General features: G+C 42.1%; 1 protein-coding gene across 3 annotated transcripts in view; it reads left to right on the top strand.

Annotated features, from left to right (window-relative positions):
- LOC132681445 (protocadherin alpha-C2) overlaps positions 1-18746 on the top strand; it is a 48743-nt gene that overhangs the window by 16502 nt on the left and 13495 nt on the right. The window contains exon 4 of one of the 3 annotated variants that reach the window (XM_060635921.3): positions 13934-15347. The exons of the other annotated variants lie outside the window; for them this stretch is intronic. Coding sequence (XP_060491904.1) covers positions 13934-13941 — 8 coding nt within the window. The 3' untranslated portion in view covers positions 13942-15347. Of the gene's footprint in view, positions 1-13933; positions 15348-18746 lie in introns of those variants that run through there. 3 annotated transcript variants of the gene reach the window in all.

Raw genomic sequence — 18746 nt, 5'->3', positions numbered from 1 at the left:
AGCAGGCTCTGTGTTGTCAGCATAGAGCCTGACATGGGGCTTGAACTCGTGAAACCATGAGATAAGACCTGAGCCAAAACCAAGAGTCGGATGCTTAACTGACTGAGCCACCCAGGTGCCCCAAGCCAGCATCTTTCAAATACTTAGGCTATCTGAGCTACACAGAGAAGATCTGGTGGTCTTATGCACAGAAATGACACTGTTAGCAAAGATCTTTCAATTGAAGACAATGGAAACCCATTCAAAGTGGTAAGCAAAAGAGAGATACATAGACACATAAACAGATACATAGATAGATGGAATGGAGTTTCTCATGGAAGTGGAAAGTTATGAAAACCAAGACACTACTCTCTTTGACTTCAGGTTAAAGTCAGATCTGCTTCATTCTGCACATCTATATGATGATCTGTATCACTCTGCAGACTGACTTTTACTGCCTTGACATGGACATTTCCAGACATGAACATCTCACAGTGTCTTAGTTCAGAGGACCAATGGGGACTAATTCCTAACCTAAACTTTCAGGAAAGAGAATCTTCCAGGTTGGATCAAGAGCCAAGTGGCTGATGAGCATAGACAAATTGCTTAAACTCGTATTTCCTTAGTTTCCTTATTCTTGCCCAATCACTAAAGCGATGTCATATAATAAAAATATGGCTTTGGAGGTCCATCCCTGTGGCAGTTTTCAGAAAGGAAGGATTACAGAGACTGTAAATGGTGTCCATCATAATCCTCTATTAATAGAACATCATAATGATGATAATAGTTACTAATTATTGAGCCATTATCAACTCAGACACTGGGCCGAGCGCATTATATATGTGATATCATTTATTCCCCATGACAGTCTTGCAAGGGATTTATTAGATCTATATTACATGTGAGAAACTTGAGACACCAAGAGGGTAAGAAACATACCCAGGTTCAGGCAGTTTTGTAAGTGGCAGAGGTAGGATTCAAACCCTGTGTCTAGCTCCAAATCCAAGTGTATCTAGCACTTATATTCATACCATGGCTGGCTTGCAAGAATCCATCCAAATTCAAATACATACATAGATACATTACAGATGACATAAGTGTGTGTGTGAAACATTCTTTCCAGAAATAATCAGGTGCTTTTCAAATGATTAGGCTATCTGAATAACATGTGCAGCAAAGGGCCCATTTTTGCTGGCAATTCTAAGAGCTTTCATTGATTCTAATCAGCCAGCATTTGCTATTTGTGAATGTTGCATGATTCAACTAAAAGTCACATTTGTCAAAAAAAAAAAACAAAAAAACAAATGCACAAGCTAAAGCAATTCATTAGAGTTAATATTGCCAGATGGCAAGGAGAAGAACATAAAATAGTTCATTGACAAATCTGCAGCCCCAATGCCAGCGGTGAAGTGAAGAAGTGGCTTTGGGCTGCCAAGTATAGCAGGATAGGAAGCATCTGGAATGGTAAGAATGATGCTATGAAAGCAGCCACAACCTTGCCCTGCTCACCTGTCTTCAGGGCTTTTCTTGTTCCCACAGAGGGTTTGCAGGTCGGTCTAGTGAGCCAGGAACTAAGGTTGAATACATTCTCCTTTTGTTGATGATGCTGGTGGGTGTGTATTCCTAGGCAAATATGCATTAGGAGCTGTCTGCTGATTATTTCAGGTCTCTCCTTCAGATTTAAAAGAATGTTAGGAACCCGTCTTCTTCACACAGAAGATAGGGAAGGAGTCCCATTACTCTCCTTCCCGAGTTTCCCAACCCCTCCTGTCTCATCCCTTCTGTCCAGGACTGTGCCTGGCTCCTGATTCGAGTCCCGGTCCTCATGGACTGAGCTGTACAGACCTTCCATCTTCCCAGTGCTCCATGGGTGACCTACCCTTGCATGTCAACATACCTCCTCACAGTGATACTAAGTTAAAGGGAGGCCCCTCTGCCTGCCATTCTGACCTCTTGACACTTGACAGTTTTAGGACTCAAAATACGCCTGCACTGTTAGTAGAGAATAGCTGCAGCTGGGCAGAGAGAGAGAGAGAGAGAGAGAGAGAGAGAGAGACCTGCTGTGCACTAATCCTCATTCACACATCTTCCTGAAAGTTGTTTTTCCTCCATTGATGAATTCTTTTGCTTTGTCACTAAACTGTTCATTTATCTTCACAGTCCACAAAAACCTAGCATAAGGATCTGAAAGGATCAATGGGGACATCACCAGGTGATGTTCCCTGCAGGATAAACAGGTCAGGCATTAAATTGGTTAATCCTGACGACTGGCCCCTTTCTCCAGCCTCACCTCTGTGTGAGCAGACCTGGCCTAAGGGCTTCTTCTTTAGCAGCTTCCCGTGAGACTGAGCAGAGAAAGAAATGGGCTGAGGAGGGAGAGCCTGGCATCCAGTTACAGCTTCTTCAGAGGGAGGAATGTATTTGGGGGGAGGGGCATTAAAGGGCCAGTCATTCACAATTACAACTCTCACTTTCTCAGTGTGAATGTTCTCAAGAGGTTTTAATGAGTGCCCTTGTGTGATCAGTTCCTAGAGGGAATCCCAAGAGGTTGTAAAAAGACTGCGCCTTTGAGACAGCTGGTCTGGCTTCAGGGCACCAGACTGCTTTGCTCTCTCCTACTGGTCCTTCCGGGGCCCCTCTTTCTACATTTCATTACCTAAGGCAGGAGTAAATTGTTCCTGGAGAGGGACATACTATTTTCAGAAGAGCTCAGAGAATTCCAAAATACACAGCACTGCCAAACATAACACTATAGTTTGTCAAGGAAGACCCCAGGGGATCTGGGACTAAGCAGTGAAAGATTACTTAGGCAGATGAGGTGACTAAGGCAGTGAGGCCTAGAGGACCTCAGTGTTGAGGGACCAGACAGTGGTTCTCCAAGTACGATACTTGGAGCAGACACACTAACAATTGCTACCGAATCAGAAATTCTCAGAGTGGAGCCCAGAAATCTGTGTTTAACAAGCCCTCCATGTGCTCCCGATATACCCCAAAGTTTAAGAACTGGTCTAGAATCAAGAGTGCATGTTCCTGAGGTTGTCTTATATCTTTGGAGGCTCAGAAATCATGCGAGGAAGGCATCTACCTATGATTCTTACAGGAAGCAGGAAGCCTTTCCCTATATCAGAGAGATCATCACTAAGAGCTCAAGCTCTCGGTCAGAGTAACCCTCCTTTGAATCCTAGCTCTGTTACTCAGCAGTTCTGAGTCCCCTATTTAACTTTTCTGGTTCCTAGTTTCTTTCTCTGTAAAATGGAGATAATAGTAGTGTCCACCTAATAAGGTTGTTACAAGAATTAAATGAGATAATACACGCATATTACACAGCCTAGAGAACAATGTTTATAGTAAATGGGAGCTATTTTAGTGCTTTTTCAAGGTAGGAGTCTATCTTTCACATTCAGAATTTAGGTCTGAGTTGTTCTGAGTAGTCTCTGTGGGAAGGCTCTATTATAGAGATTTTTCTCAAAGTGCCTGTTTTTTTGTGTCTTTGGGGGATTGTTTTTGCCCTGGTTTGCCGTATCTCTTCACTCTGTGGTAGATGGACATAGTTTATGTGCCCTAGTTTTTGGGGGAGTGAGGGGGAATTCATGCTTTTGTTTTAGGATTCCTACCTCTCTGACAAAATCAACTTTGCGTGAAGGGGCTTTATGCAGACTCCATCTCTGATTCTTCCCCAGAAAGAAGGCATGATCTTTAAGTTTTTTGGAATCCATTTAGGAGCACTGCCAACATGAATTTTTCCACTTCATGAGTGAGGACAGCCTCAGGCCTCGTTTGAGAATTTAGAAAGCATGCTGTTCCACTAACCTGCTCACCCTCAACTTCTGCTGTTGTCATGGTGATGACAGTCCTGGGAGGTGTGTACAGATCCTTATTAGGGAAAAAAATGAGGTCGGCGGTCTCTGTGTGTGGGGCAGCTCCTTCCTCGGCATTGTCCATTCTCACCTGCGTCTCAGGGCCAGAGGGCCAGCCTGGCTTAGAGGTCTCTAGCTGAGGAACGTGAGTGAGTCCTTGTGAGATGCACTGTTACTTTCTGGGGGTTTGGAGTCACCACATCTGCTGGAGTTCTCTGTGTAGCTTGTGTGGTGTGTTCTGACCCGGCCTGGAGGGAGGGAGCAAGATAGTGTGGGAAGGCGAATTAGAATCCTCTACCTAGGAGAAGCCATGAAACTTGTCTGTACTGGCTTCATTCATTCCCCTTCATCTCCTTCTTAGAAGAACACTCTGTCCCTTCTATTTTTAATGGTCATATAAATGAAAAACTAGATGGAAGACTTCCTGGTTTTTCTGAAATTAAACATTTCTGTTTAGTAAATAGATTCTGAGATAGTTCTTTCCTTCCACTCTGTGTTTCCTCCACCTCTCCCCCTTTTTCTACACCCTTTTCCCCAGGATTGGTTACCCCGGGCAGAATACAGTCAGAGTCGGGACCATGATACATAATAAATACATTTCTTCCTTGAAACAGAGTTCATGTGCTTCCTGAAAATACAATCCTGTGTGCACTCCACTATATGCTCCTGGGCATATATTTTATAGGGTAGAGCGAGGAGAGAAGAGCAGCACGAACTGTTCCCTTAGGCTATAGTTTTCTTCAAATCCCACAGATGCAGAGAAGCAGCTAATGCAGGGTCAGGAAATGGATACTCATTACAGTTCCTTAGGTTATCATTGATCCACTTAACATGTCACTAGAGCATACAGTCTGGCCCCTGAAAACTTCATCATGAGCAACAACTTTTGAATAACGTCTTAGGAAAATAATACACTTTTATCCTTCTTTGTTTAAGAGTTTTGCATGGGACAAGAGAGTTTCCAAATTACCTTCTCTTCTAGTTTTGTCTACACACCATACTTTGTAGCTAAATTTTTAAGTGCCTTATCAGAAGGGAAATTCAGGTTTATACTGGGAAGACCCTAGTGTCTCAAAGGACCAAGGAAGGAGGGGGAGGAGGAAGTCATAAGCTACCTGTAGCCTGAGAGCTCTGTGGCAAAGTAGAAGTGGAGGGTGAGAGTCTACGCTTCATTCTGGGGGAAAGATGTCTTGGATTGTTTGGAATTGCTTGGAGCTCCTCCCTCAGAGGTGTTTGGACAAGAAGGACCTACTTATAATCAGAAGTGAGGGCAGAGGAGAGGCAATGGCTTGTAATTACTTTAAGCTTTGCAGTTCCAGCAAGCGTTGCCTTAAGCCTCACTGATTCTAGTAAACTAGAAACGAGAGCCTGTCCCCAGCAATAGGAAGGGTCTTTAATGACAAGTGTTTTCAGAGAAACTCAGCCCAGATTCCGAAAGGACTTGAAAAGTTCATTTTCACAGAGGCAGTCAACTTTGAATTGAGAAGGTCATTGCCTAATCTGGAGAAACATATTCAGGTCAAGCACTGGCTACAGCCTTGGGGCCTCTAGGAAAGGGTCACTAGAGAGTTCATTGCCAAGAGACCTGGACTTGAGCATATGGACTGGAGAAGAGCCTCTTCTGCCTCTGCACTTAGAGTTTATTATCCAGAGTCGAAAAAAAGAGAGGAAGCAGAGATCAATGTCATTCTACTCTCATCTCAAAGAGACCAAGAGTTTCCTCAGCAGTAGTCCTGCCTGGAATGGTCTACTGCCAGAGATGTGGGCTAGGTGAAGAATGGGAAAAGGCAGTCCTGAGCATGGCAGTAACAAAAGAAATAAAGAAAAAAAGGAGTACCCTTGAAACTCACATAACACTGTATGTGAGCTATACTGGAATTAAAATAAAAACTTAATAAATCTTTTTAAAAAAAGATGTTTGTGGGGCACCTGGGTGGCTCAGTTGGTTGAGTGTCTGACTTTGACTCAGGTCACAATCTCACAGTTTGAGAGTTCAAGCCCTGCGTTGGGCTCTGTACTGACAGCTTAGAGCCTGGAACCTGCTTCTGTGTCTCCCTCTCTCTCTCTGCTCTTCCCCCACTCATTCTCTGTCTCTCTCTCATTAAAAAATAAATAAACATTAAAAAAAATTAAAAAACAAAAGGATGTTTGTACCAGTATGGAAATAGGATATTGAGAGCTTTGTAGAAGTAATTCTCACAGGTGTAACTTTAGAAAGTTGGGGTACAAAAAGTAACTTTTAGGAACCAAATTTTTATCTATAAGAAAACAAGGATGATAAAAAGCTTATTGTTACTAGAGTGTGGCTCTTGACTGCTGAGTCCCAAACAGTGTACTGGGCCTCTAGATTACAGCTGCCAGTGAATGTAATAAACAACAAACAAACTTTAAAAATGAAGAAAGTCTGAACAAACAAGTTTGTTGTTAATGGTCCCAGAAAGTCTGGCAGTTTGTGCTTCCTTCCAACATTGGACCAATCCAGTGTCCAGAGTTGTTGCTCTGGGCAGTATCATGGGCCAAGCTGAGTAGCAAGGTGACATTTCCCAAGTCTTCTCTTTTATGTTTTTTGACTCTGAACTACAGATACTATCTTACCCAAAAATGCATGTGTCACATCTCTGTTCTCATAATCATCTAGGGTGACTCAAAGGTCTGTAGCAAGGCTAGAAGCCTCAGTCTGTATGAATGATTTACATTAGATGCACACCAAGCTTCATGTCAGAGAGTTTTGGGGGGAAAAGAGTATTACCATGTATGTAAACAGCCCTGAGGTGGACACTTTTGAGCCTGTGAGATTGGTTCTGTTTGATGATGAGCCATGGAATACAGAAACCTATTAGCAAGGAAGTATGTGTGTTGATGAGAGGGTCTTTGTTGTTGAAGCTTCAAAGTCTTTAAATCCTGTTCTGTTGCTCCCTGTTGTTGTACAAATAGCCTTTTAGAACAAGAGAAAGGAAGGCTTAATAGTAGTTATTATTTAGTGAAACTGTGGTAAGTACTTTACATGCATTGCATACTTAAGCAAGAGAGAAACTGTTATTCCCATGTTTTAGATAATGAACTTGAGACTCATAGGAATTAAGTGAGTTCCATACATTCATACATCTAGTGTTTTTTTGCTCCCTATTATCCCAGTCAAGCAAGGTGTCTCGCACATAGTGGGGCTTAATATTTGTTGACTCATTAATGAATACAGTGGCAAAGCAATATTTGAACCTGTGTCTGTCTGCTGCTGAATGCTGTGCACTTAATTAACACACTACTGATTCTTTGTCCCATATGCCAGCTGAAGGGAATAGTTTGGTAACTTGGAGAGGAATATTCATTGTCTGAGTTCTAGGCTGACTGTAGGGTCTGTATTAGTTTCTGATTACTATTATAACAAGTTACCACAAACTTCATGGCTTAAAGCGATGCAAATTTATTATCATACAGTTATGGAGGTCACAAGTTTTACTAGGTTAAAATCAAGGCTGATTCCTGTTACTATATAACAAGTATCCACTTTCCTTCAGTTTCCAATAGTATGTGCCTCATTCGCATTAGAACTGTCACTAACAACACTTTTAATGTCCCTATTTGTACTAACATTCTGTTCATGACAATTTAGGTATTCCCTAAGATGATGATATGTTTTCTCTAACATGCTTCTCACTTCTTTCGGAGTCCTCTCTAGCAGAGTCTTAGTATCTACTTTTCTGCTAGCAGTCTGTTCAAGGGAAGCTAGGCTTCTCAGAATTCTTCCAATCTCTGACCATTGCCCAATCCCAAAGCCACTTCAAGATTCTTAGTTATTTGTAACAGCAGAACCCCACTTTTAGGTACCAAAATCTGTATTCATTTCCCAAGGCTGCTGTACCAAATTACCACATACTAGGTGGTTTAAGCCAATACAGTTTTATTATCTCATGGTTCTGGAAGTCAGAAGTCCAAAATGGGTTTCACTGCACTACAATCAAGATGTCAGCAGGGCTTCACTACTTCTGGAGGCTCTATGAGAGGATCTCTTCCCTTGCCTTTACCAGCTTTTAGAGGCTGCCTGCATTTCTGGGCTCCTGGCACCTTCATCTTCAAAGCCAACAAAATAGCATCTGCAAATCTCTGTCTGACTCTTGACTTTCCTCCTCCTCTCTTTGCCTTATAAGGACTCTTGTGATTACATTGGGCCTACCTGGATAATCCAGGATAATCTTGCTATCTTAGCATCCTCAGTTTAATCACATTTGCAAAGTCCCTCTTGTCATGTAACATATAACATATTCACTGGTTTCAGGAATTAGGATATAAGCATCTTTGGGGGACCATTATCTGCAGAGCTGGCTGTGTGCATCTGTGTGTTGTAAACTTCAGTAGAGGCAAAGGTAAAATAAGGTGCATCTTAGGACCATGAAGAGGTTGTAGTCAGTGTTGACTAGACTTTAAACGCCTTTGAAGGCTATTATTAACTGTCAGAACTTTGGTGGAGACTAATTAATCACCTTCCTTTCCCTCCAAGTCTTAAGTAATTAAGAATAGATGCAGGGAGCCAACTGAGGGACCAAAGTTCAGAATCAGACTTGTAATTGGTAAAGATGGTCTGGAGAATATGACAGGACCTCCACCTCCTACATACAAGGGAAGAAAATCAAGAATGGCAGACCTCTGCCTTTGTGAGGAGGGGGAACTGTCCTGGTTTGATTACCAAACAGAGCTAGAGCAGAGTGAAAAAGAGTTAGAGGAGAGGTATATCATGAAAAAACAGTGTCTGTTAGTGCTAATTTAACCTAATCAAAAACAATGATCCCTTTGAAAAATGACTTATGATAATCTCCCCAATTAGACAAGCAACTTTTCTTTCCTGGGAAGAGTAAGTATGGAAATGGAACCAAAGGTGAGAGCCCCCTTCCTAACCCATTCCCCGAGGATGGAAGTATTGGTTGCTGGGTGTCTCTTTTCTGTGGGCAGAGGTGGAAATGTGGAGACAGAAGGTAGATGGTACATTGTTATATTAAAGACTAAGATATATTGTTCTGTCCCAGGCTTAAGAGTATTTTCCCAAGAATTAGAAAGCAGTCAGGAGAAGACAGAACTCCTTGGATCACCCACAATCTGGAAAGAGTCAATTAAATGACATGATAGCCAGTGGAAAAGTCACTGTCCCCAGGGTGATGTCAGGAGTTAGGGACAATGCATATTGCCTGCTCTGTGTATGCATCTAGAATCTGTGTCTAGGTGAAAGCAGATTAAAACATATATCCGGGACTGCCTTGAAGAAGAAAGTAGAGCCTGATTGGTGTGTATGTGTGTGTTGGGGGTTGTGGGCAGTGTGGGGGAGGAGATACTTCAGACAGCATTCACTTGCTTTTCCCGAATGTGACGTCCTACCTACGGCAGGGGCAGGGGTCACAGTGGTTGCAGGCCAAGTCTATGGATACATAGAATGCAGGATTTGGGTTTTTTTAGGAGCATTTTGCGTAACAGACCTATTCTCATACTAGCTACCTCCTTGAGATCCTAACAGGCTAGGCACCTCCAAAGTCTAGAGCCTCTCAGCACCCTCAGCAGCTCTCACTAGAGACCAGATCACCTCCCATGACTCTGACAGTGAATAGGCATTTGACCCATGGCAGAACCTTCTTGGAGGCCAACATCCCCTGTAGGCTCCTTGTGTCACCAAGATGTTAATCCAACTGTCGTCCCTGCAGTCTGTAGTCAGCGGGGTTGTGTTTAGTCAACCAGAAGTGCCACATCAGTTTCCCCCTATTAAACCAAGTATAAATTGATTCTAAATATTTGCTTTGGGGAAATTTCTTTGGGAAGAATGAGCTGTCTCTAAATCTAGGGATTTAGAGATATAAATTAGCTTCTTTTGTCTTTTCACTCAGGGTTGCAACCCTGCGTTCTAACCCTTTAAATGGGGGTAATTTGAAGAGCACTAGGAAGATCCTCACAAAACCCACCTCACAGGCAGGTTCCTAGAATTCCACCATCAACCACCACCACCAGCATTCTCATTTAAAATCCTTATTCATTCGGGGCATCTGGGTGACTCAGTAGGTTAAGCGTCTGACCCTTGGTTTCCATTCAGGTCATGATCTCACAGTTCATGAGTTTGAGCCCCACGTTGGATTCTGTGCTGACAGCATGGGACTTGCTTGGGATTTTGTTTCCCTCTTTTCCCCTCCCCTGCTTACTCTCTCTCTCTATCAAAAATAAATAAATTAAAAAAGTAAACTATTAAAAAAATCTTCTAAAAAAAAGAAAAAGATTAAAATCCTTATTCATTAAATCTCTCTCTCTCTCTCTCTCTCTCTCTCTCTCTCTCTCTTTCTCTCTCTCTCTCTCTCTCTCACACACACACACACACACACACACACACGTGAAGTATTGGAGTATTTTATCCAAGGGTAGGCTTTAATATAGAATTTGTTTGGAACCTTTTATATAGTCATTAAACAAACATTAAGCACCTACTTAAAGTCAGTCTCTAGTCCAGGTGATGCCAGAATAATATTAACACAGTCCTGTCCTCAGAATTTAGTGGGGGAAGATAGAAATGTAAGGAAATAAGATGGAAATATGACAGTGTCCTGTGATAAGGACCATAATAGCATCATGCACAGGTAGGGCCAATGAGGGGGAAGGAAGCTGGGACAAACCACCAGAGCATGTCAGTCCAGAGTGGGATCCAGAGTCGTCTATCTATATTGTAATCAATACAAACTCCATGTAAATGTGGTGAGCTGGCCCCCCTTTCCTGAGAGGGTGCAGACCCTCACTCAGTAACCATGAATACTGAATGTTGTGGGAGCCCAGAACATCGAATTGGGGACCATCTCAGAGATTGTGACATTTAATACTGGGTATTGAAGGCTGGTATGTAGGATGTTGGGAGAGAATTCTGGACAATGTAAAAAACACCAAAAATCAGAAGTCCATAATCTTGGTGAATAGAATAAGTACACTTGATGGATGGAAGGGATAGAAAACTGTTGGGAAATGAGATCTGAAAGACAGGAGTTAGATTTTGTAGAGCCTTCAAAATCCTGCTAAAGAACTTGAAGTTTCATTTGTTGGCAGTGGTGAGCCACCAGGTTGGTTTGTTGGTTGGTTGGTTTTTAAGAAAGGAGGCTCTAGGGGTGCCTGGGTGGCTCAGTCAGCTAAGTGTCTGACTGTTGATTTTGGCTCAGGTCATGATCTCACCGTTCCTGAGTTTGAGCCCCGTTTTGGGCTCTGCAATGATGGTGCGGAGCTTGCTTAGAATTCCCTCTCTCTCCCTCTCTCTGCCCCTCCCCCACTCTCACTGTCTCTTTCTCTTTCTCTGTCTTTCAAAAACGAATAAATAAAAAAAATTTTTAAAGAAAGAAAGGAGGCTCTGTTGAACCCCCTTACCTCTGCTGAATCTTCAAAAATAATCCTATATCAAGACAAGCTCATGATCTATCAACTTTACTGGTTTTTTCTACTTAAACCAAGAATTGGAAACTTTAAAAATTGCATATAGTTAACATACAGTGTTATATTAGTTTCAGGTGTATATATAATTCAGCAATCTATATATTATTCAGCATCATGATAAGTGTACTCTTAATCCCCATCACCTATTTATCCCATCCCCCTACCTACCTCCCCTCTGGTAACCATCAGTTTGTTCTCTATTTTTAAGAGTCCGTTTTTTGGTTTGTTTCTTTTTCTTTCTTCGTTTGTTTTGTTTCTTAAATTCCACATACGAGTGGAAGCATGTTATTACTCTTTCTCTGACTGTCTTATTTCTTTTTTTTAATGTGTATTTATTTTTGAGACAGAGACAGAGCATGAACGGGGGAGGATCAGAGAGAGAGGGAGACCCAGAGTCTGAAGCAGGCTCCAGGCTCTGAGCTGTCAGCACAGAGCCCGATGCAGGGCTCAAACTTACGGGCTGCGAGATCATGACCTGAGCTGAAGTCAGACACTTAACCGACTAAGCCACCCAGGCACCCCATGACTGTCTTATTTCATGTAGCATTATGCCTTCTAGATCCATCCATGTTGTTGCAAGTGGCAAGATGTCATTCTTTTTTATGACTGGGTAATATTCCATTGTAGATATATACCACATATTCTTTTATCTTATTTTTTTACATTTTCTTTATCCATTCATCTATCACTGGATACTTGGGCTGCTTCCATAATTTGGCTACTATAAATCACACTGCAGTAAACATAGGGACACATATGTCTTTTTGAATTAGTATTTTGTATTATTTGGGTAAATACCCAGTGGTAGAATTATTGGATAAAATTGTAATTCTATTTTTAATTTTTTGAGGAACCTCCATACTGTTTTCCATGGTGGCTGCACCAGTTGGCATTCCTACCAACAGTGCACAAGGGTTCCTTTTTCTCATATCCTTGTCCACACTTGTTATTTCTTGTTGTTTTTGATTTTAGCCGTTCGGACAGATATGAAATGATATCTCATTATGGTTTGATTTGCATTTCCCTGATGATGGGTGATGGTGAGCATCTTTTCATGTGTCTGTTGGCCATCTGGATGTCTTCTTTGGAGAAATGTCTGTTCATGTCTTCTGCCCATTTTTTAATTGGATTATTTGTTTTGGGGGGGTGTTGAGTTGTATAAATTCTTTATATATTTGGATACTAACCCTCTATCAGATGTCATTTGCAAATATCTTCTTCCATACAGTAGGTTGCCTTTTAGTTTTGTTAGTTGTTTCCTTTGCTGTGCAGAAGTTTTTTATTTTGATGTAGTCCCAATAGTTTATTTTTGCTTTTGTTCCCCTTGTCTCAGGAGACAGATCTAGAAAAATGTTGCTATGGCTGATGTCTGAAAAATTACTACCTGTGCTCTCTTCTAGAATTTTTATGGTTTCAGGTCTCCATTTAGGTTCTTAATCCATTTTGAGTTTATTTTTATATGCGGTGTAAGAAAGTGGTCCAGTTTCATTCTTTTGCATGTTCCTTTCAGGCTTTTCCAACATCATTGGAAAGGAGCTGGTCTTTTTCCCCAATGCATATTCTTGCCTCTTTTGTCAAAGATTAATTAACCGTATAATCGTGGGTTTATTTCTGGGCTCTCTGTTTTGTTCCATTGATCTGTGTGTCTCTTTTTGTGTCAGTACCATACTGTTTTGATTACTGCATCTTTGTGTAGTATATCTTATAATCTGGGATGGTGGTACCTCCAGTTTTGTTCTTTTTCTTTTTTTTTTCAAGATTGCTTTGACTATTTGGGGTCTTTTGTGGTTCCATACAAATTTAGGATTACTTGTTCTAGTTCTGTGAAGAATACTACTGGTATTTTGATAGGGATTGCATTAAATCTGTAGATTACTTTGGGTATTATGGACATTTTAACAATATTTGTTCTTCCAGTCCATGAGCATGTAATATCTTAGCACTGGTCTTGGAAATGTTCTTAGCTAATTCTGGTGGACTTGATCTAATCTTATCTGAGAAAATGTGGAGAGTGAAGGCCATGTTTGTTTAAATTTTGCCTTGGTTTGCTTCTTAAGGGAGGCAGCATAGCATTGCACAGTGCCTTGGGTCCCTTATTGTACCACTCAGTCATTGTGTCTCAGATTTATTAGTGTGCAAAAGAGGAAAGACTGTTGGCTGCTATAAGGATGAAATGAGAGTACATGCAGAATGCTTAGTGTAGTGCTTAACTCATGGTAAGCATTCAAAAATATAATCATTTACTCAATTTAATATTCCTGGCACTTAGCACAATGCCCGGCACACAGTAAATAGGATTCAAATTGGTTCTGTTAAGGGACACCTGGGGGGCTCAGTTCGTTGAGCATCCGACTCTTGATTTCAGCTCAGGGCTCATGTTATGACCTCATGGTCATGGGATTGAGCCCCGTGTTGGGCTCCATGCTGAACGTGGAGCCTTGTTAGGATTCTCTCTCTCTCTCTCTCTCTCTCTCTCTCTCTCTCTCTCTGCCCCTCCCCTGTGCATGCTTTCTCACTCTCTCTTTCAAAATAAATAAACATTAAAAAGAAATGGTTTTGCTAAATTAAATGAAATGGCATAGAAGTTCAAAGTGGGGGGATAGTCGTGGTGGAGTGGGTTTTCCCCCGATGACACTCATTCTCTTGCCCTCCTACTGCAGTGTTCTGACGGCACCTCCATTTTATACCCTCAGTGCAGGGAGATCACTGCTTGTCTAGAAATGGTTGCTCAAGGCTGAGAAGTGACACAGCAACACAGAGCCTGGGATTGCTGCCAAATTTTAAGAAGCACAGATTGCGACAAAGTGAGGGGGAAGGGTAGCGACGAAAAGTTTGAAAACCCAACCAACCCGGAAGCAGTTTTACTGTTGGGTGAAATGATTATCTCTCACAGGTGGACAGGCAGCGTGGAAACTCTAGAAAGAGTCCCTGTCAAGCTGTGGTGCTGAAGCGGGGACCCAGCACTGGGCTCTTGGGTCCAGACAAGGCTGCTTCATGGGGCCTTGCACTTAGAAGGGCCTCTTGGTTTAATATTATGCTGTTGCCATCTCAAAGTACTTAATAATTTTTTATGGGCCCTGCAAATCATGTAGCTGGTCCTGGGTCCAGACTATCTGGGACAGTGATGTTTTGTCTCAGCTAGTTTTTGAATTTACAGCTGATTAAGTAGTGGCTGGGCTAGTCATCTTTTTAGTCTCTCTCTCTCTCTCTCTCTCTCTCTCTCTCTCTCTCTGATTTAACTATAAAATGCCAAAGATTATGACAAATTAAATCTGTACAAAAGCAAAATAAAATGATTAGTACCTTACCTCTATCTCCAGTCATGCTCCCACGAAGTAACCACTACCAATAGTTTAGTGTGTATCCCCCAGATTTTTTATAAATATAAAGTTCAAAGTACTGTATTATAAAATAACATGTAATTATATTGTTGATATGGATATGAAACAATACAACATCATTTGCATGAAAATATTCAAGTGTCCCTGAATCCCACTCCCCTTCAGTGAGGCAACCACTGTTAACAGTTTTGTGTATATCTTCCAAATATTTTTTGAGGTTAATAGACTTTATTTTTTATAGCAGCTTTAGGTTCACGGTAAAACTGAGCAGAAGGTACAGAGGATTTCCTATGTAGCCCTGTCCCCACACCCGCACAGCCTTACCCACTATTGAGATCCAGCACCAGAGTGATCCATTTGTTACAATCGACGAACCTACATTGACATGCACTATTGCCCAAAGTCCATAGTTTACTCTAGACTTCCAAATATTTTTCAAAATAATTTTTTTTTTTATTTGAGAGAGAGAGGGAGAGAGCATACACACATGAGTGGGGAAGGGACATAGAGAGAGAATCTTAAGCAGGCTCCATGCTCAGTGCCAAGCCTGAATCAGGGCTCATTCCCATCACCCCAGGATCACCACCTGAGCCAAAATCAAAAGTCGGATGCTCAACTGACTGAGCCACCCAGGTACCCCCAAAATAACTTTTAATCACATAATTGATACATGAATTTTTTAAGGTTTTATTTTTAAGTAATCTCTACACCCAACGTGGGGCTCAAACTCACAACTCTGAGATCGAGTCGCATGCTCTACCAATTGAGTCAGCCAGGCACCCCTGAATGTTTTTGGCTTAATAAAAAAGAAGTAGGTTTTCAAAAAGCAAAACGAGATGTTATATGTATTAGTATACAGCTTTTTTTTTTTTTTTTTTTTTTTAAATTTTTCTTAACGTTTATTTATTTTTGAGACAGAGAGAGACAGAGCATGAATGGGGGAGGGTCAGAGAGAGGGAGACACAGAATCTGAAACAGGCTCCAGGCTCTGAGCTGTCAGCACAGAGCCCGACGCGGGGCTTGAACTCACCGACCGCGAGATCATGACCTGAGCCGAAGTCGGCGGCTTAACCGACTGAGCCACCCAGGCGCCCCTCAGCTTTTTTTTTTTAAGTAAACATCTTTCCAAATCAGTACATATAGACTCACCTCATTTTTCTTTAATAAGGACATATTGTGCCGTATGCCCATATTATTATTTATTTATCCAGCTTCCTGTTGGTATCTATGTTTTTTAAACCACGCAATGGATATTCTTATACATAAATCTTATGTATCTTATGTTTCCAGAAGTGGGATTACTGGGTTATAGGGTATGAACATATCAAATCATCATGCTCTTATCTAGGGTTGGACTGCATTTGTTACACACTTCCCTCTGACCCCACCCCTAGCCAGTACTATGTATCACTTAAGTTAGCCATCCCACCAAGGGACTTAGCCCTCAGGCTTGAGAATTCCTTGAGCAGAGATAATGAGAGAATTTATTTGTGAATGATAATAGTAATAGCTTACCTGTATTGAGCACTTAAACCATGTTTTGTTTACTTAAGCCAGGTACTGTTCTAAGCACTTTACATGTATTATCTATCTCTTACTGTGTATAACCACCCCCAGAGAAGAGTCTTTTTTAAATGTTTATTTTTATTTTTGAGCAAGAGACAGAGTGTGAGCGGGGTAGGGGCAGATAGAGAGGGAGGCACAGAATCTGAAGCAGGCTCCAGGCTCTGAGCTGTCAGCACAGAACTGGACTGAACCCACGAACTGTGAGATCATGACCTGAGCCAAAGTGGGACGCTTAATTGACTGAGCTACCCAGACGCCCCTGTTATTATCCCCATTTTAATGCTTAGGAAACTGAGGCACCTAGGGTTAGGAAAGGTCACATATCTGTCTAGTTAATTGGGGGGAACAAGATCTGAAACAGGGCTCATTGACTTCTGAGCTAGTGCTCTTAACCTCTGCACACACTGTCTCTAGAGAGTTTAATGCCATCTTTATGCCATAGTTTCTCTATCTTGTTTATTCCTTATGTAACTGGGTCACAGAGGTGCAAGAGCACGTGGCTCTGAGGCATCCCAGACAGACCAGGTTCAGCCAGTCGCCACTGACAGAATCCAAAAGCAGGGAGAGGAGTGGTGGTGAAACAAGACAGGAATTTAGTTCAGTGAGGTTGACACCAGGAAGACAGTGGACCAGTGTCTCAAAGACTTGCTCCAGAGTGCTGACAAGACTTCCAGGTTTATATAGGGAAAATGTGGGGCAAAGGTGGGTGGGTACAAGTGCTGGGCAGTAAAGGTTGGGTCGATCACTGTCTTGGGGCCAATCATGCAGAATCTTGCTGGAGTCAGGGCAGTAGTAGTTAATGCTTGAGGGGCAGTTTCACTTCCTGTCCTGGAAGGCTTTGCCTGCTGGGAAAGATATGCTGGAAAGAAGAACTCAATCAGTTAGAAAGTACAGACTGAGGTCACAGTGGAGGTAGTTGAAATCCCCTTTCACTTAAAACAGTATTGTATTTATTCATTTATTTGTCTTTTTCTTCACCTTAACTCTTGGAGGGCAGGGTACCTGCCCTAATATTATTCATATCTCTGTCCCTAATTCCTAGCACAATGTCTAGTTTATTGTACATAATAAATAAATTTAGTTGCCTCTCGGAGGTGGCTACTATATCCATGTTACCTGTGAAAAAACCACAAGTCTGCTTCACCCAAGTAGTGTAGTAGAAAATAGTAGAATGCAGAATGCCAGAGCTGCGATTTGAACCTGTCTTTTTAAAAAAAAAGTTTTTTAGGGGCACCTGGGTGGCTCAGTCGGTTGAGCATCTGACTTTGGCTCAGGTCATGATCTGATGCTCGTGGGTTTGAGCTCCATGTTGGGCTCTGCGCTGATAGCTCAGAGCCTGGAGCCTGCTTCAGATTCTGTCTCCCTCTCTCTCTGCCCCTCTCCCACTCTGTCTCTCTCTTAAAATAAACATAATAATAAAAAAAATTTTAATGTTTATTTATTTTTGAGGGAGAGAGAGAGACAGAGCATGAGTGGGGGAGGGGCAGAGAGAGAGAAGGAGACAGAATCTGAATCAGGCTCCAGATTCTGAGCTGTCAGCACTGAGCCTGACATGGGGCCCAAACTCCTCTGCCATGAGATCATGACCTGAGCTGCAGTCGGATGCTTAACCAACTGAGCTACCCAGGCACTCCCTCAAGTCTTTTCCAACTTTATCCATAGTGGGGTCCCACCGTGACTAAGGTGCATCCTTCCTGCCTGCTTCAGAGGGCTCTAGAGAATGGCTCCCTACCTAGCAACCAGTCCTAGGGTGGAAAACTTCACAGCTAGACTTCTTTAATGATCCCTGGGAGTGGCAGAGCCAGATGGGAGGAGGGCCCCTGGAAAGGAGAGTTCCTGGAAGTACTGCATCCAGGAATAAATTGTTGGGGGATAGGGTGGGCAGGGAGTCAGGTTCCTCAGAGGAACACTACATTGTAATAATACCAATCCTCTATTTCGGTTTCTGCGTGCCAGGCATTGTCCTATGTGATTTACGAGCACTATGTCCTTTTAATGCTCACAGTTCCATTAGATGGATATTGTTATCTGTTTTACATATGAAAGAATGCAGGCTGAGAGGCCAAGCAACTTGCTCTAGGTTACACAACAAATAGGTGATAAAGCTGAGATTGCAGCTCAAATGTTTGTGTCCCCCAAACCTTCATTTTCAGCATTCTGCTAGCCCTAGGTTATAACAGCTTGGCTGAGGCTGGGTGCATTGTAAGAAGGCTCTAAGGGGAAATTGCCCTCCCTGGATTCCAGCAACCAGGAATAAGGTACAGAAAACCATGCAGCTTGAGCCCTGCTAGGTTAGGGGGTCATGGAAAGACATATTATTGATTTTTTTTTTTTTTTTTTTTTTTTTTTTTTGGCTTACTGCGGGGAGCTTGGAAGATTTGAAACCAGCCATTCCAGTTTCTGAATCTGTGTTCACAGCACATGATGTCTTTATACTCTTAACCTAGAAATGGTAGAGTTATTTTGGGCACAAAGCAAGAGCTGTGGCTTTAAAAATATGCCACTGTATTTATCTCTTCCGCTCCAAAATTACTGAAAATTAGCCCAGCTGTGGCCTGAGGCAACA

The sequence above is a fragment of the Panthera onca genome, chromosome A1, assembly GCF_046562875.1.
Source record: "Panthera onca isolate mPanOnc1 chromosome A1, mPanOnc1 haplotype 2, whole genome shotgun sequence".
In the NCBI taxonomy this organism is placed as follows: Eukaryota; Metazoa; Chordata; class Mammalia; order Carnivora; family Felidae; genus Panthera; species Panthera onca.
The sequence above is the reverse complement of the archived record's forward strand: the minus strand, read 5'-3'. Positions and strand labels throughout refer to the sequence as shown.